Source organism: Schistocerca gregaria, chromosome 1 (assembly GCF_023897955.1).
Source record: "Schistocerca gregaria isolate iqSchGreg1 chromosome 1, iqSchGreg1.2, whole genome shotgun sequence".
Classification (NCBI taxonomy): domain Eukaryota; kingdom Metazoa; phylum Arthropoda; class Insecta; order Orthoptera; family Acrididae; genus Schistocerca; species Schistocerca gregaria.
In genome coordinates, this window is record NC_064920.1 from 1,208,598,447 (window position 1) to 1,208,623,989 (window position 25,543).

The 25,543-nt window shown below is 39.6% G+C and overlaps 1 protein-coding gene across 2 annotated transcripts in view; it reads right to left on the reverse strand.

Moving 5' to 3' along the window:
• Window positions 1-25,543, reverse strand: part of LOC126284807 (lysosomal alpha-mannosidase-like) — a 261,589-nt gene that overhangs the window by 147,833 nt on the left and 88,213 nt on the right. For both annotated transcript variants that reach the window (XM_049983989.1, XM_049983999.1), the window contains one exon: window positions 19,639-19,824. In XM_049983989.1, coding sequence (XP_049839946.1) covers window positions 19,639-19,824 — 186 coding nt within the window. The remainder of the gene's footprint in view (window positions 1-19,638; window positions 19,825-25,543) is intronic.

Sequence of the window (25,543 nt, forward strand, 5' to 3'; positions counted from 1 at the left end):
TCATTTTTTACAACTGTCCACAAGCCTTTCATTTTGTTGTTAGATTGCTTTATAAATTTATCATTGTATAATTTCTTTGCTTGTTGGATAACTTTTCTGTAGATTGCAAAATAGGTCTTACAATATGACCTAAACTGATCATCAACATCATGGTGTTTCATGTGATTTTTTAAGTCACGCTTTTTTTGGCTGGAAATCCTTATCCCTTTTGTTACCCATGAGTTTGTGTGTTTGTTTCCGATTTTCCTGGATTTCAGAGGAAATGCAGTATTGAAGTGGTGGAGAAATGTTTCAGGGAAGGAATTAAATATATAGTTTACATCATTTTCTTTATAGACCTCTGCCCAGTTTTCAGCCCTTAACAGATAGTTAAAAAGCCTTATATTATCATCATTAAATTGCCTTTGCATTTTAGTTATTGAGAGATATTGTCCTATGTAATTTAAATTTGCTGTTAGTATTTGGGCTTCATGGTCACTGTAACCTGTGCTGATGACTTCAATTGAGTGGTGTAGTTTCTGTGCGTTTATGAAAATCTGATCTAGGGCTGTTTTTGAATTTTTTGTGATCCTGGTTGGTGTGTTTACAGTTGAGGATAGGTTGAATGAATTTGTAATATTCAACAATTCATCTTTGTGTTCTCCAGGTGTGAGGAAATTAATATTAAAATCTCCACTTATTAATAGATTTTTGTTTAATGAGTGAATTTTTGTAGGTAGTGCTTCGAGGGAGTGTTGGAAGGTTTGGATGTTCCCATCAGGGGCTCTATATACATTCAGTATCAATAGGCTATAGTCTGTTAAGATAATTAAGGAGAATTCAAAGTCTGTTTCTATTTGCATATTATTGTACTTTGTGAGGCTTTTGTATCTTAATTATTTTTTTTTATTTTATTTTATTTTTGACATAGATTGCTGTACCACCTCCCTTACTTTTGTTCCGACAAGAATAACCAGCTAGAGTAAATTCGCCAAGTGCCATTTTTTAAAAATTTGTCTTGTGTTAACCAGTTCAGAAATACAGAGAACATCTAAGTGTGACTTTGTTTTTTGGAAGAGATCTATTTCTAGTAACTTATTAAACATTAATCAAAATATCCACGGGTGTACTGCCGGTCTACAGTGTCCAACGGGCACAATATTTCGGTGATCAAACATGTCGCCATCATCAGGTGAACTGACGGACTGAGCTCCTGTGAACGTGCCGGCACGGAGATCCGTACGCTATGGCTGCTCAGGGGGAACTGGGTTCGGTCGCGGCGGCGGCCGATTTAAGTACCCTCCGCCCGCGGCGCGCTCCCTCCGCCGTCCGCGCCCCGTGCCACCGTCTCGCGGTGGAACAGATTGTGACGGCGTCTGAGATGACGTCGGTGTGATGGCTCTGTCCGCCGTGGTCATCAAAACTATGCGTTTGCTCGATTTACTCTTGATTAACCCAATCGCTGGTTCCCAAGCCTTGCTAAGATTATAGCCACAGTCATGGTTTATGAGGTCGTCATTGGTGCGAATTTCGATGGCCTCACTAACAACGCTGTCCCAGTATCTCGACGTCTGTACCAGAATCCTCGTGCGGTCATACTCCATAGAGTGATTTTCCGACAAACAATGTTCAGCGACCGCCGACTTGCTCGGATACATTAGTCGAGTGTGCCTCTGGTTTTCACGGCATCGATCTACATCTACATCTACATCCGTACTCCGCAAGCCACCTGACAGTGTGTGGCATCGTCTGACCAATATACGACTTGCCACATTGACACGGAATCTGGTACACGCCAGCCTTCCTCAAACCGAGGTCATCTTTGGCGCTCCCCACCAGTGCACGAGTTTTATTCAGAGGACAAAACACAGTTCTGACACGGTGTTTCTTCAGAATGCGGGCGATTTTCCCTGAGAGTGCGCCTGTGTATGGAATAAATGCAGTGCCTACCTCCTCCCTCGTGACTTCATCCATATCAACAGGTTGTGCTGCAGTGGTTGGGCGGAGAGCACGTTGGATCTGCCACTCTGAGTACCCATTTTTTCGAAACACAGTTCTCAGATGTTCCAATTCCTGGGGTAGACTGTCTGTGTCAGAGATAGTGCGCGCCCTATGTACTAGAGTTTTAAGTACCCCATTCCTCTGTGAAGGGTGGTGGCAACTGTCTGCGTGCAAATACAGATCAGTGTGTGTTGTCTTTCGATACACCCCATGACCTAGGGTGCCGTCAGCCCTTCTCCTGACCAAGACGTCAAGGAAAGGTAATTTACCCTCCTTTTCAGTCTCCATAGTGAATTTGATGTTGGGGTGTATGGAGTTTAGTTGTGTAAGGAAGTCAAGGAGTTTATCCATACCATGTGGCCAGATGACGAACGTGTCATCTACGTAACGGAAAAAGCAAGTAGATTTCCATTCGGATGACGACAGGGCTTCCTCCTCGAAGTTCTCCATGTACAAATTCGCCACCACCGGTGAGAGTGGGCTACCCATGGCGACTCCCTCCGTTTGTTCGTAGTATTCTCCATTAAAAAGAAAATACGTGGAAGTCAAGACATGCCTAAAAAGTTCAGTGGTATTCTCGTCAAACCTCTGATCAATCAACTCTAGCGACTCTCGCAGGGGTACCCTCGTAAACAAGGAAACGACGTCAAAACTCACCATGATATCTGACTCATCCAACCTGAAGAAGAAAAGCAGCATGAATGGACCAGAAGCAAAAATACTACAGCAAAAGACTCAAGTGTTTGTATTATGAAGTGCCCTGACAAAACCAACAGCGTTAATACAAATGAAAACTGTAAAAAAAGCAATTGACCAGTGCCCCAAAAAATGATACATAATGATAACAAGAGACAGAACGTATTAATTCTTTCTGACAGTCATGGTTGTCACTGTGCAAAAATTATGAACAGTTCTCAAAATCAAAAACACTACTTCTCTTCTGTAATAAAAGCAAATGCACAGTTAAAGGACATGGTTTGTAACATAGATGGGATGACGAAAGAATATATGAAAAATGACAGTGTCATCATTCTAGGTGGGACAAATGACATCCTAAAGAAATTTCAGGATTTAAAATGTGCCTTAACAGATTCTCTTCATAAGACAATCCACACAAACATTATCTTGTGCCCATTTCTGTACAGATACAATGTACCAAAACTGAACAACAGAATCTATGCTGCAAACGAATTCTCAATGAGGACAGCAAAAAATTATGATCATGTAATGGTAGTGGACATCAATACATTCCTCAATAGAAGCAATTGAACAAAGCATGGACTTCACTTGTGAATGGAAGGCAAAGAGAAATTATGTAGACATTTACAACTAGCAGTAAGTGCTGATCTGCAAATACCGGCTCTAATATACATACAATGTGAAGAACTTTCAGCAAATATGACAGTGAAAACACAAGAAAAATCAGCGGCAGAAATGGACTTATCCAACTCGATAATTGTGAAAGATAAATGAGCAGGTGCAAAAAAGAACTGTACTACAACTTCACCACTCAAAGAAGACAAAGCAAAACAAAACTACCATCGACTACACCAAGTGGTGATACTGGCAAAAGCATCTAACCCAAAAAAAGCAGCAGAACCAAGTTCCACACCCCAAGATATTCAAGATACAATAAGAAGAACTGGGCACTGGAAACCAGAAGCAGTACCTACAGGAGACCCACTAAAGACATCAGCAGATCCAGTCTCAAAAGTATCACCAAGGACATCTAATTTTACATGTATCAGTGAACACCAACAATCAACTACTGCCACCCCAGCAACAGGAGGAAGTTCAGCAATTCCAGTGAGAAGAAATGTAACGTGATCATGTCATCCACAAGATTTTTTATTCCCAAAAAGCCTCTAGACTAAATTAGGATAACTAGTGCACCTATCAACACCACCTCCAGTAGCAGTCCTTGCAGCAAAAACAGAAACCACCTCAACATCGACCACACGAATAAAATGACCAGAGAGATGGAGAACTGCCCCTTTTCACCATCAGAACATTTTCTTATGACTAATGGAAAAATCAGCTCACGCTTCTAGATGAGAACGAAGATTTCTCACACAATTTAAATTCAGGAATAATGGTAAGTGGTCAACCAAGTACAATCAGAACAAACCTAAAATCTCACCAGGTCACTCTTCTCCATCAGAATATACAGTCACTTAGGAATAAAGTAAGAGAGCTTGAAATCTTGCTATCAAGTGAACTCAGATACATTAATATACTGTGCTTAACTGATCACTGGCTGAAAGAAAATGAGTTGAAGACAGTGAAAATAACGGATTACGTGTTATCAGCCCAAACATGTAGAAATAAGTTTACACGTGGAGGGAACTGCATATACATAAAGAAAGATATTGAATTCAATAACTTAGACAATGTTGAATCCTTAAACACTGAGAAAGATTTTGAAATATCAGGCATAGAAATTCCAGCATTCGAGTTAACTGTAATATGTTTATATAGATCTCCAGATACCCACCAAAAAAACTCAATACTCAGCTTGATACTTTACTAAATAAAGTAGTAACAAATTGAAAAACAGTTCTTATATGTGGAGACCTAAATGTAGACTTTAATAAGGAAAGCAATTCAAAATCTGAGATGATGTACATATTTACAGCCAATAATTTGTAGATTACAATCCACTCCCCTAAACGTGAAACGAATAATTCTAGCACTACCATAGACCAAATAATAATAAGCTCCAAAACAAAATATAAATCAGTAGTAATAAAAGCTGGACTGTCAGACCATCATGCACAGGCTATAAGCTTTTGTGTAAACATTAATCCATCCTATAATTATATTAGGAAGACTACATACATGGGCAGAACTTTCAGTAATACTATTGTACAAACATTCCAGAATTATCTCCAACAAGAATCATGGCAGATAGTGTATAGAACAGAAAATATTTCTGATAAGTTTCAGAAATCCATGAATATTTTTAAATATTATTTTGATCTTGTTTTTCCATTGAAAGCCAATACAACGCAAACCACTAAAAGTAACAAGTGGATTGCTAGTGGTATATGGAAATCTTGTGCTAGAAAACAGTACCTTCACAATATTGCAAGAAGCTACAACACAACTCAGGAGTTCGATAGTTACTTTAAAAAATATAAATCTATCTTAAATAAAATAACAAAGGAGGCAAAGAAATGAGACAATGGCAAATACATAGAAGATGCTTCAAACAGAACCAAAGCAATCTGGCAAGTTGTAAAAAAAGAAACCAAATCTTACAAAAGTAGAGTTAATAATATAGTATCAAAGGCTGGCTTGGAAAACAATAATAACCCACAGGAAGTAGCTAATATGTTTAATAACTATTTTATAAATGTAACAGAGAAACTACTACAACAGACTTCTAAGAGAAAACAGCATACAGAAACAGGGAAAAAAGTCTCAAACAGATGAATGTTTCTGTACCCAACAAATGTAGAAGAAGTACAGGTACAATAAAAAGTCTCAAAATGAAACACTCTGCAGGTGTAGATGATATACCTGATTTCATTACAAAGAAGTGTGGGGACTTGATTTCTGAGCCCTTAACCCACCTACGTAACCTATCTTCTGCTACAGGAACTTCGTGTTTGAAAATAGCAAAAGTAAAGCCATTATACAAGAAAGGAAACAAAGATGATGTTTCCAATTGCAGACCCCAGGCACTTTCTCAAAAATATGAGAAATACTTTTCAATAAGTGGCTAACAGACTTCTTAGAGGTAAATGGCAGTCTGTCAGACTCTCAACATGGATTTAGAGCAAACCGCTCAAACGAATCTGCAGTTCACTCCTTTCTATTAGAGGCACTGATAGCATTAGACAACGAAAAACTTACCATGGGCATGTTTTTAGATCTGTCAAAGGCATTTGACACCATAAATCATGGATAATTACTACATAAGCTAGAAAACCTTCGCATTAAGGGAACAGCTAACAAATGGCTCAGCTCTTATCTTAAAAACAGGGAACAATATGTGGAAATAGATCAAGAAAGGGACAATGACATTAGGAAATATAATTCCAAGCTACTGACTGTTAAATATGAAGAGCCACAAGGATCAGTAATGGGTCCTGTTCTGTTCTTACTCTATGTAAATGACCTAAATATAAGCAATGACAGCAGTAAAATATTTCAATTTGCTGATGATACGAGTGTTCTAAGTACAGGAAACTCAAAAGAAACTCTTGAAAAACATAAAATAAACCACTGACAGGCTAACGTGTTACTTTGACGACAATGACTTAACAATAAACACTGAAAAAACTGTAGGTAGGGATATACACACAGTACAAACAAAAAATCTGAGATCACCCAATCTAGAGCTATACGGACATACAATTGCCAAAACAAACTGTACCAAATTTCTTGGACTTCATCTACAAGACAACTTGAAATGGAAAGCGCATAATGATCTGATGAACAAAAAATTAAGTGCATAGGACAGGTTTTACACCGGTGGCGGTTGCAAGGGTAGGAGCCAGAGGGTAGGGAAGGTGGTTTGGGGATTTCATAGGGATGAACCAAGAGGTTACGAAGGTTAGGTGGACAGCAGAAAGACACCCTTGGTGGAGTGGGGAGGATTTCATGAAGGATGGATCTCATTTCGGGGCAGGATTTTAGGAAGTCGTATCCCTGCTGGAGAGCCACATTCAGAGTCTGATCCAGTCCCGGGAAGTATCCTGTCACAAGTGGGGCACTTTTGGGGTTCTTCTGTGAGAGGTTCTGGGTTTGAGGGGACGAGGAAGTGGCTCTGGTTATCTGCTTCTGTACCAGGTTGGGAGGGTAGTTGCGGGATGCGAAAGCTGTTTTCAGGTCGTTGGTGTAATGGTCGAGGGATTCAGGACTGGAGCAGATTCGTTTGCCACAAAGGCCTAGGCTGTAGGGAAGGGACCGTTTGATATGGAATGGGTGGCAGCTGTCATAATGGAGGTACTGTTGCTTGTTGGTGGGTTTGATGTGGACGGATGTGTGCAGCTGGCCATTGGACACATGGAGGTCAACGTCTAGGAAAGTGGCATGGGATTTGGAGTAGGACCAGGTGAATCTGATGGAACCAAAGGAGTTGAGGTTGGAGAGGAAATTCTGGAGTTGTTCTTCACTGTGAGTCCAGATCATGAAGATGTCATCAATAAATCTGTACCAAACTTTGGGTTGGCAGGCTTGGGTAACCAAGAAGGCTTCCTCTAAGCGACCCATAAATAGGTTGGCATACGAGGGGGCCATCCTGGTACCCATGGCTGTTCCCTTTAATTGTTGGTATGTCTGGCCTTCAAAAGTGAAGAAGTTGTGGGTCAGGATGAAGCTGGCTAAGGTGACGAGGAAGGAGGTTTTAGGTAGGGTGACAGGTGATCGGCATGAAAGGAAGTGCTCCATTGCAGCGAGGCCCTAGACGTGCGGGATATTCGTGATAGGGAAGTGGCATCAATGGTTACAAAGATGGTTTCCAGGGGTAACAGACTGGGTACGGATTCCAGGCGTTCGAGAAAGTGGTTGGTGTCTTTGATGAAGGATGGGAGACTGCATGTAATGGGTTGAAGGCGTTGATCTACGTAGGCAGAGATACGTTCTGTGGGGGCTTGGTAACCAGCTACAATGGGGCGGCCAGGATGTTTGGGTTTGTGAATTTTAGGAAGTAGGTAGAAGGTAGGAGTGCGAGGTGTCGGTGGGGTGAGGAGTTTGATGGAGTCAGGTGAAAGGTTTTGTAGGGGGCCTAAGGTTCTGAGGATTCCTTGAAGCTCTGCCTGGACATCAGAAATGGGATTACCTTGGCAAACTTTGTATGTAGAGTTGTCTGAAAGCTGACGCAGTCCCTCAGCCACATACTCCCGACGATCAAGTACCACGGTCGTGGAACCCTTGTCAGCCAGAAGAATGATGATGGATCGGTCAGCTTTCAGATCACGGATAGCCTGGGCTTCGGCTGTGGTGATGTTGGGAGTTGGATTAAGGTTTTTCAAGAAAGATTGAGAGGCAAGGCTGGAAGTGAGAAATTCCTGGAAGGTTTGGAGAGGGTGATTTTGAGGAAGAGGAGGTGGGTCCCGCTGTGATGGAGGACGGAACTGTTGCAGGCAGGGTTCAATTTGGATAGTGTCTTGGGGAGTTGGATCATTAGGAGTGGGATCAGGATTGTTTTTTTTCGTGGCAAAGTGATATTTCCAGCAGAGACTATGAGTGCAGGACAGTAAATCTTTGACAAGGGCAGTTTGGTTGAACCTGGGAGTGGGGCTGAAGGTGAGGCCTTTGGATAGGACAGAGGTTTCGGATTGGGAGAGGGGTTTGGAGGAATGGTTAACTACTGAATTGGGGTGTTGTGGTTCCAGATTGTGTTGACTACAATTTTGAGGTGTTGGGGGGAGTGGAGCTAGAAGTGGGAGATTGAGTAGATGGGAGAGACTGGGTCTGTGTGCAATGAGAGGAGGTTGAGGTTTGTTGGAAAGGTTGTGGAGGGTGAGTGAGTTGCCTTTCCGGAGGTGGGAAACCAGGAGATTGGATAGTTTTTTGAGGTGGAGGGTGGCATGTTGTTCTAATTTGCGGTTGGCCTGTAGGAGGATGCTATGTACAGCCGGTGTGGATGTGGGAGAGGAAAGATTGAGGACTTTGAATTGGGATAGGAGTTGACGGGTGTGTTCATTGGCCGAGTCGATGTATAGGTGAAGGATTAGGCGGGTGAGGGCTATGGATTGTGCTGTTTGGAACTGGTATAAGGACTGATGGAAAGAAGGATTGCAGCCAGAGATGGGAACTTTAAGTGTGAGGCCTTTGGGAGTAATGCCAAATGTCAGACAAGCCTGAGTAAATAAAATATGGGAGCGTAATCTGGCTAGGGTGAAGGCATGTTTGCGGAGGGAATGTAAATAAAATTTAATGGGGTCGTTGTAGGGATGTTGTGAGGTTGACATGGTATCAGTTGGTGGAAAGCGTAATATGAGGTTAAAGTGAAAGTAAAGAGAGATTTATATAGGGAGAGATAAAGGTGTGAAAAAAGTCGAAAAAGTGTTGGTTTGAGATGAGCTATGTTGATCGCTTACGCTTTCCACCTACTGATACCATGTCAACCTCACAACATCCCTACAACGACCCCATTAAATTTTATTTACATTCCCTCCGCAAACATGCCTTCACCCTAGCCAGATTACGCTCCCATATTTTATTTACTCAGGCTTGTCTGACATTTGGCATTACTCCCAAAGGCCTCACACTTAAAGTTCCCATCTCTGGCTGCAATCCTTCTTTCCATCAGTCCTTATACCAGTTCCAAACAGCACAATCCATAGCCCTCACCCGCCTAATCCTTCACCTATACATCGACTCGGCCAATGAACACACCCGTCAACTCCTATCCCAATTCAAAGTCCTCAATCTTTCCTCTCCCACATCCACACCGGCTGTACATAGCATCCTCCTACAGGCCAACCGCAAATTAGAACAACATGCCACCCTCCACCTCAAAAAACTATCCAATCTCCTGGTTTCCCACCTCCGGAAAGGCAACTCACTCACCCTCCACAACCTTTCCAACAAACCTCAACCTCCTCTCATTGCACACAGACCCAGTCTCTTCCATCTACTCAATCTCCCACTTCTAGCTCCACTCCCCCCAACACCTCAAAATTGTAGTCAACACAATCTGGAACCACAACACCCCAATTCAGTAGTTAACCTTTCCTCCAAACCCCTCTCCCAATCCGAAACCTCTGTCCTATCCAAAGGCCTCACCTTCAGCCCCACTCCCAGGTTCAACCAAACTGCCCTTGTCAAAGATTTACTGTCCTGCACTCGTAGTCTCTGCTGGAAATATCACTTTGCCACGAAGAAAAACAATCCTGATCCCACTCCTAATGATCCAACTCCCCAAGACACTATCCAAATTGAACCCTGCCTGCAACAGTTCCGTCCTCCATCACAGTGGGACCCACCTCCTCTTCCTCAAAATCACCCTCTCCAAACCTTTCAGGAATTTCTCACTTCCAGCCTTGCCTCTCAATCTTTCTTGAAAAACCTTAATCCTACTCCCAACATCACCACAGCCGAGGCCCCGGCTATCCGTGATCTGAAAGCTGACCGATCCATCATCATTCTTCCGGCTGACAAGGGTTCCACGACCGTGGTACTTGATCGTCGGGAGTATGTGGCTGAGGGACTGCGTCAGCTTTCAGACAACTCTACATACAAAGTTTGCCAAGGTAATCCCATTCCTGATGTCCAGGCAGAGCTTCAAGGAATCCTCAGAACCTTAGGCCCCCTACAAAACCTTTCACCTGACTCCATCAAACTCCTCACCCCACTGACACCTCGCACTCCTACCTTCTACCTACTTCCTAAAATTCACAAACCCAAACATCCTGGCCGCCCCATTGTAGCTGGTTACCAAGCCCCCACAGAACGTATCTCTGCCTACGTAGATCAACACCTTCAACCCATTACATGCAGTCTCCCATCCTTCATCAAAGACACCAACCACTTTCTCGAACGCCTGGAATCCGTACCCAGTCTGTTACACCCGGAAACCATCCTTGTAACCATTGATGCCACTTCCCTATACACAAATATCCCGCACGTCCAGGGCCTCGCTGCAATGGAGCACTTCCTTTCACGCCGATCACCTGTCACCCTACCTAAAACCTCCTTCCTCGTCACCTTAGCCAGCTTCATCCTGACCCACAACTTCTTCACTTTTGAAGGCCAGACATACCAACAATTAAAGGGAACAGCCATGGGTACCAGGATGGCCCCCTCGTATGCCAACCTATTTATGGGTCGCTTAGAGGAAGCCTTCTTGGTTACCCAAGCCTGCCAACCCAAAGTTTGGTACAGATTTATTGATGACATCTTCATGATCTGGACTCACAGTGAAGAACAACTCCAGAATTTCCTCTCCAACCTCAACTCCTTTGGTTCCATCAGATTCACCTGGTCCTACTCCAAATCCCATGCCACTTTCCTAGACGTTGACCTCCATGTGTCCAATGGCCAGCTGCACACATCCGTCCACATCAAACCCACCAACAAGCAACAGTACCTCCATTATGACAGCTGCCACCCATTCCATATCAAACGGTCCCTTCCCTACAGCCTAGGCCTTCGTGGCAAACGAATCTGCTCCAGTCCTGAATCCCTCGACCATTACACCAACAACCTGAAAACAGCTTTCGCATCCCGCAACTACCCTCCCAACCTGGTACAGAAGCAGATAACCAGAGCCACTTCCTCATCCCCTCAAACCCAGAACCTCTCACAGAAGAACCCCAAAAGTGCCCCACTTGTGACAGAATACTTCCCGGGACTGGATCAGACCTTGAATGTGGCTCTCCAGCAGGGATACAACTTCCTAAAATCCTGCCCCGAAATGAGATCCATCCTTCATGAAATCCTCCCCACTCCACCAAGAGTGTCTTTCCGCCATCCACCTAACCTTCGTAACCTCTTGGTTCATCCGTATGAAATCCCCAAACCACCTTCCCTACCCTCTGGCTCCTACCCTTGCAACCGCCCCCGGTGTAAAACCTGTCCTATGCACCCTCCCACCACCACCTACTCCAGTCCTGTAACCCGGAAGGTGTACACGATCAAAGAGAGAGCCACGTGTGAAACCACCCACGTGATTTACCAATTGACCTGCCTGCACTGTGACGCTTTCTATGTGGGAATGACCAGCAACAAACTGTCCATTCGCATGAATGGACACAGGCAGACAGTTTTTGTTGGTAATGAGGATCTCCCTGTGGCTAAACATGCCTTGATGCACGGCCAGCACATCTTGGCACAGTGTTACACCGTCAGAGTTATCTGGATACTTCCCACCAACACCAACCTATCCGAACTCCGGAGATGGGAACTCGCCCTTCAGTATATCCTCTCTTCTCGATATCCGCCAGGCCTCAACCTCCGCTAATTTCAAGTTGCCGCCGCTCATACCTCACCTGTCTTTCAACAACTTCTTTGCCTCTGTACTTCTGCCTCGACTGACATCTCTGCCCTTACTCTTTGCCTTTAAATATGTCTGCTTGTGTCTGTGTATGTGCGGGTGGATATGTGTGTGTGTGTGTGTGTGTGTGTGTGTGTGTGTGTGTGTGTGTGTGTGTGTGTGTGTGTGTGTGTGCGAGTGTACACCTGTCCTTTTTTTCCCCTAAGGGAAGTCTTTCCGCTCCCGGGATTGGAATGACTCCTTACCCTCTCCCTTAAAACCCACATCCTTTCGTCTTTCCCTCTCCTTCCTGAAGAAGCAACCATCGGTTGCGAAAGCTAGTAATTCTGTGTGTGTGTTTCTGTGTTTTGTTCATGTGCCGGTCTGCCGGCGCTTTCCCGCTTGGTAAGTCTTGGAATCTTTGTTTTTAATATATTTTTCCCATGTGGAAGTTTCTTTCTATTTTATATATATATATATATATATAGGCACATATATAATGGAAGGGGTAGATAATCACAAATCATGTAGACCATTGTTTCAAATAAGGATGATCCTGCCACTTCCTTGCATATATATACTTGAAAATATAATGCATTTAAAGCAAAACATACATACAAAAAGACCACTCATCACTAAAAATCACACAATACACAGCTATGATACAAGACAAAAATTGGATGTACATGTTGAAAGCACCAACATAAAGTTATTTCTAAACAGCCTTATCCATCCTGGTATCAAACTATACAATGCCTTACCAGATACCATTAAACACATACAAAACATTGGTCACTTCAAATCTAAACTGAAGTCATACTTGGTTGATCACTGCTTTTACACAGTAAATGAATACCTACAAAACTAAATTTTGATGTGTTTACCCAATGTAGTCTCATTCAGAAGAACATTTGTATTTTATCTCTCTGTATACAGCGTAACAACATTTGTTTAAGTATTCATCATTAATTGATATATTAATGTGTGTGAAATCCTTGGGTAGCAGAAGAAATATTGAACTTAATTGATGAAAGGAGAAAATATAAAAATGCAGTAAATGAAGCAGGCAAAAAGGAATACAAACGTCTCAAAAATAAGATCAACAGGAAGTGCAAAATGGCTAAGCAGGGATGGCTAGAGGACAAATGTAAGGATGTAGAAGCTTATCTCACTAGGGGTAAGATTGATACTGGCTACAGGAAAATTAAAGAGACCTTTGGAGAAAAGAGAACCACGTGTATGAATATCAAGATCTCAGATAGCAACCCAGTTCTAAGCAAAGAAGGGAAGGCAGAAAGGTGGAAGGAGTATATAGAAGGTTTATACAAGGGCGATGTACTTGAGGACAATATTATTGAAAGGGAAGAGGATGTAGATGAAGACGAAATGGGAGATAAGATACTGCGTGAAGAGTTTGACAGAGCACTGAAAGACCTGAGTTGAAACAAGACCCCCGGAGTAGACAACATTCCATTAGAACTACAGACGGCCTTGGGAGAGCCAGTCCTGACAAAACTCTACCAGCTGGTGAGCAAGATGTATGAGACAGGCGAAATACCCTCACACTTCAAGAAGAATATAATAATTCCAATCCCAAAGAAAGCAGGTGCTGACAGATGTGAAAATTACCGAACTATCAGTGTAATAAGTCACAGCTGCAAAATACTAACGCAAATTCTTTACAGACGAATGGAAAAACTGGTAGATGCGGACCTTGGGGAGGATCAGTTTGGATTCTGTAGAAATGTTGGAACACGTGAGGCAATACTGACCTTACGACTTATCTTAGAAGAAAGATTAAGAAAAGGCAAACCTACGTTTCTAGCATTTGTAGACTTAGAAAAAGCTTTTGACAATGTTGACTGGAATACTCTCTTTCAAATTCTGATGGTGGCAGGGGTAAAATACAGGGAGCAAAAGGCTATTTACAATTTGTACAGAAACCAGATGGGAGGTATAAGAGTCAAGGGGCATGAAAGGGAAGCAGTGGTTGGGAAAGGAGTCAGACAGGGTTGTAGCCTCTCCCTGATGTTATTCAATCTGTATATTGAGCAAGCAGTAAAGGAAACAAAAGAAAAATTCAGAGTAGGTATTGAAATCCATGGAGAAGAAGTAAAAACTTTGAGGTTCACCGATGACATTGTAATTCTGTCAGAAACAGCAAAGGATTTGGAAGAGCTGTTGAACGGAATGGACAGTGCCTTGAAATGAGGATATAAGATGAACATCAACAAAAGAAAAATGAGGATAATGGAATGTAGTCAAATTAAATTGGGTGATGCTGAGGGAATGAGACACTTAAAATAGTGAAGGAGTTTTGCTATTTAGGAAGTAAAATAACTGATGATGGTCGAAGTAGAGAGGATATAAAATGTAGACTGGCAATGGCAAGGAACGCGTTTCTGAAGAAGAGAAATTTGTTATCATTGAATATAGATTTATGTATCAGGATGTCGTTTCTGAAAGTATTTGTTTGGAGTGTAGCCATGTATGGAAGTGAAACATGGACGATAACTAGTTTGGACAAGAAGAAAATAGAAGCATTCGAAATGTGGTGCTACAGAAGAATGCTGAAGATAAGGTGGATAGATCACCTAACTAATGAGGAGGTATTGAATAGGATTGTGTAGAAGAGAAATTTGTGGGACAACTTGACTAGCAGAAGGGATCAGTTGATAGGACATTTTTTGAGGCATCAAGGGATCACAAATTTAGCATTGGAGGGCAGTGTGGAGGGTAAAAATCATAGAGGGAGACCAAGAGATGAATACACTAAGCAGATTCTGAAGGATGTAGGTTGCAGTAGGTACTGGGAGATGAAGAAGCTTGCACAGGATAGAGTAGCATGGAGAGCTGCATCAAATCAGTCTCAGGACTGAAGACAACAACAACAACAACAACAACAACAACAACAACAACAATAATGTGTGTTATTAAGTAAAAAGGTATATTATATGTAAAACTGTTAATATTAACAAAAAAAATCCAAATATCTATTGCAAATTGTGCAGCTGTAGATGAAAATGGATCAATAAATCAATCTATACCAGTGGTCACATGATGTTCAGAGAGGCAGATTATATTAACTGGGTTCGATGACTCTAATTCATCAATGCACATAAGTAGTTCATTAATTTTACTTCTAAGCCCTCAAATATTTTGATGCACTAAAGACAGTTGGCATTTCACATTTACCGAGATGAAATTGGGTAGAAATAAAAGTTCTGCTGATTGCTGCAAATTTTTAACCAACAGCTGTGTTTGCTGATCCAATGTGCCAGGATTATGCTGTATGATTTCTTTATCAAACTGAAGGTTTGTTTCAATCTTTACTTCTCTCAGAACTTGGCTTTGTTCTGTCCTGCCTATCCTAAAAAGGGTGCTTCTCCAACACCTATGACCACTGGTGATCATCACATGCAACACCTAAGATAAAATTTTGAAAATTGTCAGGGTAAAACATCTATCAGAACCAAGTACAGAAGGCCAATAAAACAGTAAAAAATGAGAAATTTATGAGATTGCTCAAAGTAATTAATTGGATCAATGTTTAGAGCATCCAAGACATAAATGGAAATTACAAACATTCAATAATAAAGTTAGCTCCTTATTTGAAAATTGTTTTCCCCTGAAGATAACTCAGATTAAGCAGAAGTCTAATAAGAAACCACAGATCACACAAGGGATAAAGATATCATGTGAGACAAAAAGGAAACTCTATCTGATATGTAGGGACATCTTTGAGCATTATAGCTCATTCAAAAATTACTGCAAAATATTGAATAAGATTATCCAGAAATCTAAACACCTGCATTATGAGAAGAAGATAAATTCATTTTTGGTGACCAACTCTCCTATTCCATCCATGAATTTCTCAACAAGTACAGTAGACCATTTTAATGAAAATTATTATACTTTAATTTTTGACAATACTTGGTTGTAACAGCCAAGTAACTACCCACTCTGTGAATGATAGATGTGTGGAAAGCAGATGTATGTTCCAAGTCTGTACACAGTGGAAGTTTAATTTTAAATCTTGTACATAATTTGGCTGTTCTTAACTGAGGATCATCAAAATGAATAATTTACTTTAATTTTTGACAATACTTGTATGTAATAGCCAAGTAACTAGCTACTGTGCGAATGATGGATGTAATGAAAGCAGATGTAAGTATTAAACCTGTAAATATTAGAAGTTTAATTTTAATTCATGTACATTATTTTACTGTTTATTGACTGAGGTCATTAAAGTTAATGAAACTCAAGTTTTTATAATTACATTTTTGTAATATGTTTATCTGACGTATTCCACACCCAGGACGATCCCCTGTTTTGTAGGTCTTTGGAATGAATAATTAATCTAATCTAAAATCGAATCTAAAGATGAACTGCTTCATGGTGAAAAAGTCAGAATGTGGTGCGCCATGTCAGAAAGTCAGATTGTCGGTCCCAAATTTTTTTGAAATAACAGTAAACACTGCTGTGTATACGTGAACCCTTGAGGAATTTTACACACAATGTTTCCTCCATGAATGTACATATGGTGTCTCAACAAGATGGTGCAAACTGTCACACTTCACAAGAGCCAATCTCATGAATTCATAAAAGATTCACAGAAGAAAGGATTGTTAGCAAAGGATTGTGGCTGCCGCATTTGCCAGACCTAACCACTTGTGACTGTTATCTGTGGGACAGGGTAAAGGCAAAAATATATGCAAAAACACCAATAATATTAAAAGACTTGAAGAACAATATTTGTAATGAAATTTTGAGAACCGATGTAGCAGAGTTGTGCAAAGTGTACATTCAAATATTAGAGCTTGTGCAAAAGTGCATGAAGCAGGAGGGGGTCAATGTAAAAGACAAGATCAGTTCACTAAATGTAGAAATTTGCATCAGCTTATTTGTTAGTTATTACATAAAAAAGACATTATGTAACAGTTTGTAGATGACAGTATATCCTCATTTAATACCTTTTATGTTTTAAGTACATCTGACTCAAAGTGGTATGGCATTGTTGTTGGCTCATTGTACAGTGTAAAGCAGCCTGCAACTTCAGCACATTGAAAATTTATACTACTTAACTAAACTGATTTTCTTTCCTTATTTTTTTTTAAAAAAACGAGCCAATTCATTAAGAAAATATTATGCTGTATTTAAGTAAAGAGAAAAGCAATTAATGTATCATTACAGGCATTACTTCATAGAATCAAAGTTTTTACTTCCCAATATATAATAATATTTCATAAATTTAAATAAAAGCATTAACCACAATTCTGTGTAATATTCAAATAATCTACTAGCTAACTAAGAAATAAATAATATCACAAATAGTATATTAGATTTTCTCAAGTAACTACAGCAAGACATAATGATTCCTCCACACAATACATTGTACATGTTTCCCAAAACCCATAAGCCCCAACAATCTTTATTGCTTCAGTGTAGATTGTTACTTGAAGACTCTCTACTCTTGTCAACCAGCATCTCAAACCAATGGCCTGTAGCCAAGTCTCTCATATTAGAGACATACACCACTTCCTTCACTGACTCTCAGCCATCATCCCCCATTATCACATGAACCCCTACTTATCACAGTGGGTGACACCTCTCGATACACCATTATCCCCTATTTCCATGGACTTGCTGCTATCAGACATTAACTCTCCCAATGTCTTTCTAACTCCAAACTCACCACCTCCTTCCTTATACACCTATATAATTACTCCTCAGGAATAACAGACAAATCTGTGGAGTAGGCATAGCCAATGCTGGCAACCTCTTATACCAATTTTTGTAATGAACCATCTAGAGGAAACCTTCCTAACATCCCTAACTCCCTAACCCCATGTCTACTTCAGCTTCATTGATACTTCCATGATCAGGACCCGGGATCAAGATGCCCTGTCCTCAGTTCTCTGCAGCATCAACATCTCCTCTCTCATTTGGTTCAGCTGGTCCTCCTCAGCCCAGTGTGCCATATTCCTAGGCCTTATCCTCCATGCCCCTGTTCACTCCAACCATACTTCTGTGCATATGAAGGCCACTAACTATCAACTGTTCCTGTATTTTGACAGCTGTCATCCCTTCAACACTCTCTTATAGTCTGACATCCCATGGAAAGCATATCTGCAGTAATGAAAACTCCCTTGCTGAGTGCATTAAAGTCCCCCAAAAGCCTTCACAGAGAGACACTGTAGTCCATAGTGTGCAGACAGATTTTCCCCACATATCGTAACATGCCTCTAATTCACCCACCACTCTAATAACCAACTACAGAGGAGCACCGCTTTTCACAAAATACCATCCTTGACTGGTATAACTGAACCATATCCTTCTCCAGAGCTTCACCTATATAATATTGTGCCTGGAAATGAGTAACATCCTGTCCACAATCCTTCATACCTTTCCTAAATCAACATTTTACCACCCACCCAAGGTATACAATATTCACTCCCAACCCTTTGCCACATGGGTCATATCACAGCAGAAGACCCACTTGCAAGACCTGGGTTATTCACCCTTCCAGCACATTCTTCTCCAGCTCTATAACAGGTTTATCCTATCCCATCAAAAGCAGGTCCAGCTGTGAAAGTTGTCATATCATATACTAGCTCTGCTGTAATCTCTACACAGCATTTTACACAGAAATAACCAATAACCAGCTGCCAACCTGACTGACTGGTAACTTTACAGAAGCTCTCCTGAGAACCTGTGTGGCTAAGCCATGTCTCCGCAGTATCCTTTCTTTCAGGAGTGCTAGTTCTGCAAGGTTCGCAGGAGAGCTTCTGTAAAGTTTGGAAGGCAGGAGACGAGATACTGGCAGAAGTAAAGCTGTGAGTACCGGGCGTGAGTCGTGCTTCGGTAGCTCAGATGGTAGAGCACTTGCCCACGAAAGGCAAAGGTCCCGAGTTCGAGTCTCGGTCGGGGACACAGTTTTAATCTGCCAGGAAGTTTCATATCAGCGCACGCTCCGCTGCAGAGTGAAAATCTCATTCACCTGATGAAGTTTGTAAACAGTCAATGTGTTCAGTTCAAATGCTGTGAACTTGAGGAAAGTACACAACTACAGCTTAGATGATAAACTTAAAACACTCTAAATATTTATATATCATTTGTTTCGTGTGAGCAATGGACTGAGCTAAACATCAGACCTACAACTGATGACTGAGTATTGCCTCTGAAACATACTGTAAATAAAAACTTAGAATTTACTGACCAATTATGTTAAGTTTTTATTTTAATTTATTTCTGAACATCTTTTTTGCTGCTGGCTTACTGTCGAGTAGAATAAAGATATTCTGTTCCTATCTTTTATGATTTCTTCTATCAATAGTGTCAAACACACATTTTATAAAATTCTGTTTGTATTCTGTCTGACAGCTTGTGAAATGTCTTATATTCCAGGGATTTTAAATTAGTCCAATTCTTGTATTATTGTAGTTATATTGACATCTGTCGCACTTGTCTGTCAGGCAGAAACATACAATTACATTTTACTTGCATAAACACAAGGAATTGTTTCCCTGAAAGGAGATAAAAGGGAAAACAACATATAGTATACCAATTATTTAATCCATAATTGATAACTAAGTCTCTAGGAAAATGTATAACTTTTTTTGCTGAAAACAGGAAAATAATAATCTGGTACTAATCATAAAAAAGGAAATGTTAAACTTCGTTAAAAAACATCATATTATCAAAATAATAATAACAATAACAAAATTTACCTCAGTCCCCATGTGAATTGGTCTATTGTTGAGTGATAGTGTGTAGCTGCTTCATCATTCATGCTCCAGGCACCACCAACAATCTCCAACTGGCCAGAGTTGATAAGGTCTTTCATTTGTTGTCGCTTAGATTCATTATGATCCAGCCACCATTTCCACAAGAAGGCAGTCTCAACATATATAAATCTGAGAAATTATAATAACAAATAGTTAGTCAATGTGAGTATTATTATTCTGGTGAATTAATTAACTTATCACGCAGTCTACATTCACCAAAATATGAATGCTGATAGCCACATTTTCAGTTAGCAGAGCTGTCAAGATCTAGCAACATGAGAGTATTAGGAAAACAATAAAAATTGTTTGATAAATAAAAATAAATTTGAACATCTACAGTAAAATTAGGCTCTCTATTAGCATTTTTTCCTGTGTGTATACAGTTGTAGCTCTGCAACTGAGAGTGGTAACATGAAAATCTCTCTATATCCGTTTTACGTTACTCATTTTGTTTACATGCCTGCCTGTGGTATGTGTCTGTATTTTAAATAATGTAAAATGTCTTGCTTACCAACCATTAAGAGCATTCAGAGTTTATATTATTTCAATTTAGGACTGCATCCATATTCCAGATGCCACCTGAATAACACTTATTGTACCACTTTCATTATACATCCTGCGTACTCCATTTTTAGAAGATATACAGGAAAGAAAACTGTTATTATGCCTCTGAATAAGATCAGAAGTCTCTCCTTTGAGTAATGTGACTATTTTGTAGTACTGCCACAAGCTGTGGTGCATGCTCTGTGGTGTAGTAGTCAGTATTGCAGGCTGACGTGTTGTGAGTCTCCACTTCAAACCTGACCAAGAGCAATTGTTTGTTATGTACTATCTATCATTTTTGGAAGGTTCTTGAAATACCTTATGTTTGTATATTTTGGAATATTCAGTGTCAGTACAAACACCAGCATTCTGGAATATTCAATGACTGTTTGTTGGATGATTTGGGGGAGGGAACCAAACAGCAAGGTCGTCAGCCCCATTGGATTTGGGAAGAGGGAGAAAGAAGTTGGCCATGCCCTTTCAAAGGAACCATCCTGGCATCTGCCCAGGATGGCAGGACACTGATTTGAACTGTTGTCCTCCCAAATACAAGTCCAGTGTGCTAACCAATATGTTTAGATTAGATTAGATTTGATTTGATTAGTTTTTCGTTCCATAGATGCATGCTGAGGAGATCCTTGCAGATGTGAAACATGTCATTTTTATTTTTTAATTTAAAAAAAAACCGAAATAACAATGCTAATAGTGTGAATATATACAATACATCATTTGTTTCTATTAAAAACTTCGTCAATGGAGTAGAAGGAGTTGGCCACTAGTAAGTCATTCAGGCTCCTTTTAAATTGATCTTTATTTGTAAGTAAACTTTTTATGTTTGTTGGCAAATTATTGAAGATGAGTGTTCCTGAGTAGTGGACCCCTTTTTGAACTAAAGTAAGTGCTTTTAAGTCCTTGTGCAGATCATTTGTGTTCCTGGTATTGTATGTATGAACTGAGCTGTTTGTTGGAAAAAGAGATATATTATTTTGGACAAATTTCATTAAGGAGTAAATATACTGAGAGGCAGTAGTTAGTATACCCAGTTCTTTGATGAGGTTTCTACAGGACGTCCGTGAATTTACTCCACAAATAATACAAATTACACGCTTTTGGACTCTGAAAACTTTTGTTTGACTTGAAGAGTTACCCAAAAATATTATACTATATGACATTATGGAATAAAAGTAGGCAAAATATGCAATCTTTTTCATTTTTATTTTGCCTATGTCTGCTAACACTCAAATTGCAAATACAGATTTGTTAAGGCGTTTCTGCAGTTCTGTGGTGTGCTCCTCCCAACTCAATTTATTATCAAGTTGTAATCCCAGGAATTTAATTAAGACTGTCAGCTTCTTCTATCTGCTCTTCTTCATACTTTATGCACATGCTGGGCGGAAACCTCTTACAGGTTCTGAATTGCATATAGTGAGTCTTTTCGAAGTTTAAGGTTAATGAGTTGGCTTTAAACCATTTATTAATATCCATGAAAATATCATTAGCAGATCTTCCTAGAACTACAATCGACATACTATTTATTTCAATACTTGTGTCATCTGCAAACAAAATGAACTCTGCTTCTGGCAGTGTAACTGATGAGAGATCATTAATGAACACAAGAAAAAGCAATGGCCCTAAGATGGATCCTTGTGGGACACCACATGTAATTTCTTCTCATTCTGATGATGACTGATGACTTAATTCACTATTCCCTTGCACTGACACCCTTTGTTTCCTCTTAGTGAGGTATGACTTGAACCATTTTGCAGCACTGCCCGTGACACCATAGAATTCTAATTCATTTAAATGGATGTTGTGGTTCACAGAATCAAATGCTTTTGACAAATCACAGAAAATACCTGCTGCTTGTAATTTGTTATTTAATGAATTAAGTACATTTTCACTGTAGGTGTAAATAGCCTTATTGATATCAGAACCCTTCAGAAATCCAAACTGTGTTCTTGATAATATGTTATTTGTGGTCAGATGGTTGAGAAGCTGCCTTTACATTACTTTTTATAAAATTTTTGAGAATGCTGGCAAAAGTGAAATCGGTCTGTAGTTTGATGGTATCTCTTTATCTCCTTTCTTGAATAGAGGTTTAACATCTGCATATTTTAGACAGCCAGGAAATCTCCCAGTTACAACTGACTGGTTACACAAGTAACTTAGAATTGTACTAGACTCACAAGAACATGCCTTAATTGACTTTGTTGATATTTCATCATAACAACTAGAATGCTTTGTTTTTAAAGATTTTATTATGGAAGTTACTTCTTTTGGTGAAGTGAGTGACATATTCATGTACCTGAAGCTATTTGTAAAGGTTAGTTTCAGGCATTCAAGGGCATTATGTACTGATCCTGACAAACCCATTGTATCAGTAACAGATGTAAAGCACTTGTTAAATAGATTTGCCACACTACCTGTATGCCCATCGGTTACTTATGTGTCATCTACCCTTAGTGCTATTTGCTCCTGTTCCTTTCTGGTTCTACCAGTCTCCTTTTTCACTATATCCCATATTGTTTTTATTTTTTTCCCTGGCATTGCTGTCTTCTTCTCGTAGTGCAATGGTTTAGATGTCTGAATTACCTTTTTAAATACAGGTATTTTACAGTATTCCTTGTATTTAGCTAAATCATCAGCACTGGAGCTATTCTTGGTCAACAGATACATTTTCCTTTTTGTCTGAAAGGGAATCTTTATTCCTTGTGTAATCCATGGTTTAATTTGAGTAACTTTTAGGGGAAAACAATTTTCAAACATGTCCTGACATTGTTCATGAATGTGTTATATTTTTCGTTCATGTCATGAGCACTGTAAACATCTTTCCAGTTCGTTTCTTTGAGCAGTTTTCTAAAACACTCACGTTTTGGTTGATTGACTACTCTCCTGTACACAGATTTAGCAGTCTTGATAATCTGCTTAGAATTTACATCTAAAACAAGGAGCTGCATGTCATGATTTGATAGTCCATTTATGATATGATTTTGTTCCTTTGATTTGTCTATAAAAACGTCATGCAGCAAGCTGCGATATTTTTACTTCCCCTCTTGTTTTGCCATCTGTCTCCTTTCCTGAATCAATGGAATCATGGGTCCAAATGGACCCTTGGAAAGAATTAAACATAATCCGCATAAAATATATAATTCATATGTAAATGCATAATGATTGTATTTAAAATAAGTTTGTTTTAAATATAAATCAATTTTTATTGAGCAAAAATTTTACATTGTGTTATTTTTTAACTTTAAGTCCTATGTCTCATATTTTACAAGAATTTTTAGTACCTTGCTTTGGAATGCTACATGATTACAAAATAGGCTTAGATTAAAAAACCTAGATATGTTATGGAGTATCTCATAACTTCCCCTTTGGATAAATAGGGATTCTTTATGCCATCAATCACAAAAAAATGAAAATGAAACTTGGAAGTGTCCAAATGTTATCTATAACAGTACCTGAACAAAGAATAGCACTTGGAACACAACACTTTTTTTCTGCATGTCACTTACAGATGAATTTAAAACATCTGTCGCATTTTTGTGATTGTTGCTGTCAGTTTTAGGACCACATAAATAACATCTTTCTCTTTTTTGTGAGCCACTTTGATTACAATGTGAATTTTCTAATCATAGGTTATTTCGTGATTTGTCAGAATCACCTAGAAAATTATCTATCCTACTCATCAGATCTACTGAATATGAAGAATACTCTATTTTTCTTTCTGTGATAAATGGCCTTACCAAATTTAGTCAAATTTCTTTTATGTAATGATTACATTTCAAACGTTTTCCTCCATTTTATGCCTTCCACAATAGAAGTCTATTTGCACTCGCAACATTCAATATTGCTGAAAAAATTACACATGGCCCCCATTGAGTTCTTATAGAGACAGAATAATTGGCACATTTCTGATCTAATGTATCAACACCACCTTTTGTTCTGTTGTAAAATTCAATTACCTCAGGTGTTCCACTGTTTTCATTGACTGAATTGTCATGGTGCATTAATGAGATCACCATTACGCTTCAGTTCTTTTTTGGGACAAAAGATGCCAATGTGTTATCCTTCACAAAATCAAATAATGTAGATCCTACTACCCATTGTTTATTGGCTAAAAATTCTGGTGGCATTTCCCCTTTATTTTTGTGCATCATTCCAATGTAAGTCAAACCATTTTCGATCTGTTTTTCAATCAGCATAGAAGAGAACCAGTTTTTGGCAGTTATATTTCTGTTTCTTCATAATAAAGGTTCTGCAAGCTCCACCATGAGCATAGTCTGGTCTATGGTAGCTTGCTGCCAGTGAGTTGCCAAATGGTACAAATAGGCTAATTTCCTCACTTTTAATCCAATGTTCATTCACACAGAGAATGCCACATTGAATTTCTCCAGCCAGTACTGTAGTTCACTGACTTTGTTTCTTAGGGACTGTACATTTATATGTAACAAAAGTAATTCATTTTTGCTCCAAGTTGGTACATTGCTTGCAGTGAGCTTAGTTTAATTATTTATTTTAAGTGTGTTTTTGTATTATCTAAAGCTCTTTGTTTTGACCAAGTCTGACACATTTCAGGCTTGGTCAGCCTTATACGATTCTCTGATCTGGTTCTGAGTTTTGAGACATATGTTCCAAATTGTTGATGCAAGATAATTTGTTTTTATCATACTAAGTATTTTTTTGGCCTAGTTCTGCAACAACAATCTTTAAATTCAATAAGTTAAAACCAACTGTAAGGACCTGATGTTAGATTTTCAGCTTAAAAAATCAGAGAAGAACTGGAGCCATCTCAACATGACAAGCTAAATAAACTTGAAAGTTTATTGTAATCTTTGCTCCTCTCAAATCTTCATAAAAGACTTTCCTTATAATTACTTGGACTGGGCATTATTTGATGTGGACAATAGATGGGAGAAAGAAGGAGGGGGAGATTAGACAGATGTGGAAGGTCTTGCACCAGCAACTCACATTGAGTTGTCAGTTTGATGCCAGTGGCATTAGAAGTGTGCCCGAGGAAGAAAACTTACTGTCTCTGTAAGTTGTAATTTCACCTGATTAATAACCAATCCCCCTTCCTGTATCATGGTTTGAATGTGTTCTAGGTGCCATGGAATGTGAGAAGTAGAGTATGTCATCAAGATATGTGTAGCAGAAGGGGAAGCAGAATAGGAGACTGTCAATGAACTGCTGCCAAGTCTGAACAGCATTTTTAAGCTCATATGCCATAAAGAGATACTCAAACAGTCTGAATCAAATTAAAGTGGCATTCTTTCAGATGTTGTTGGTATGCAATGGTGCTTGC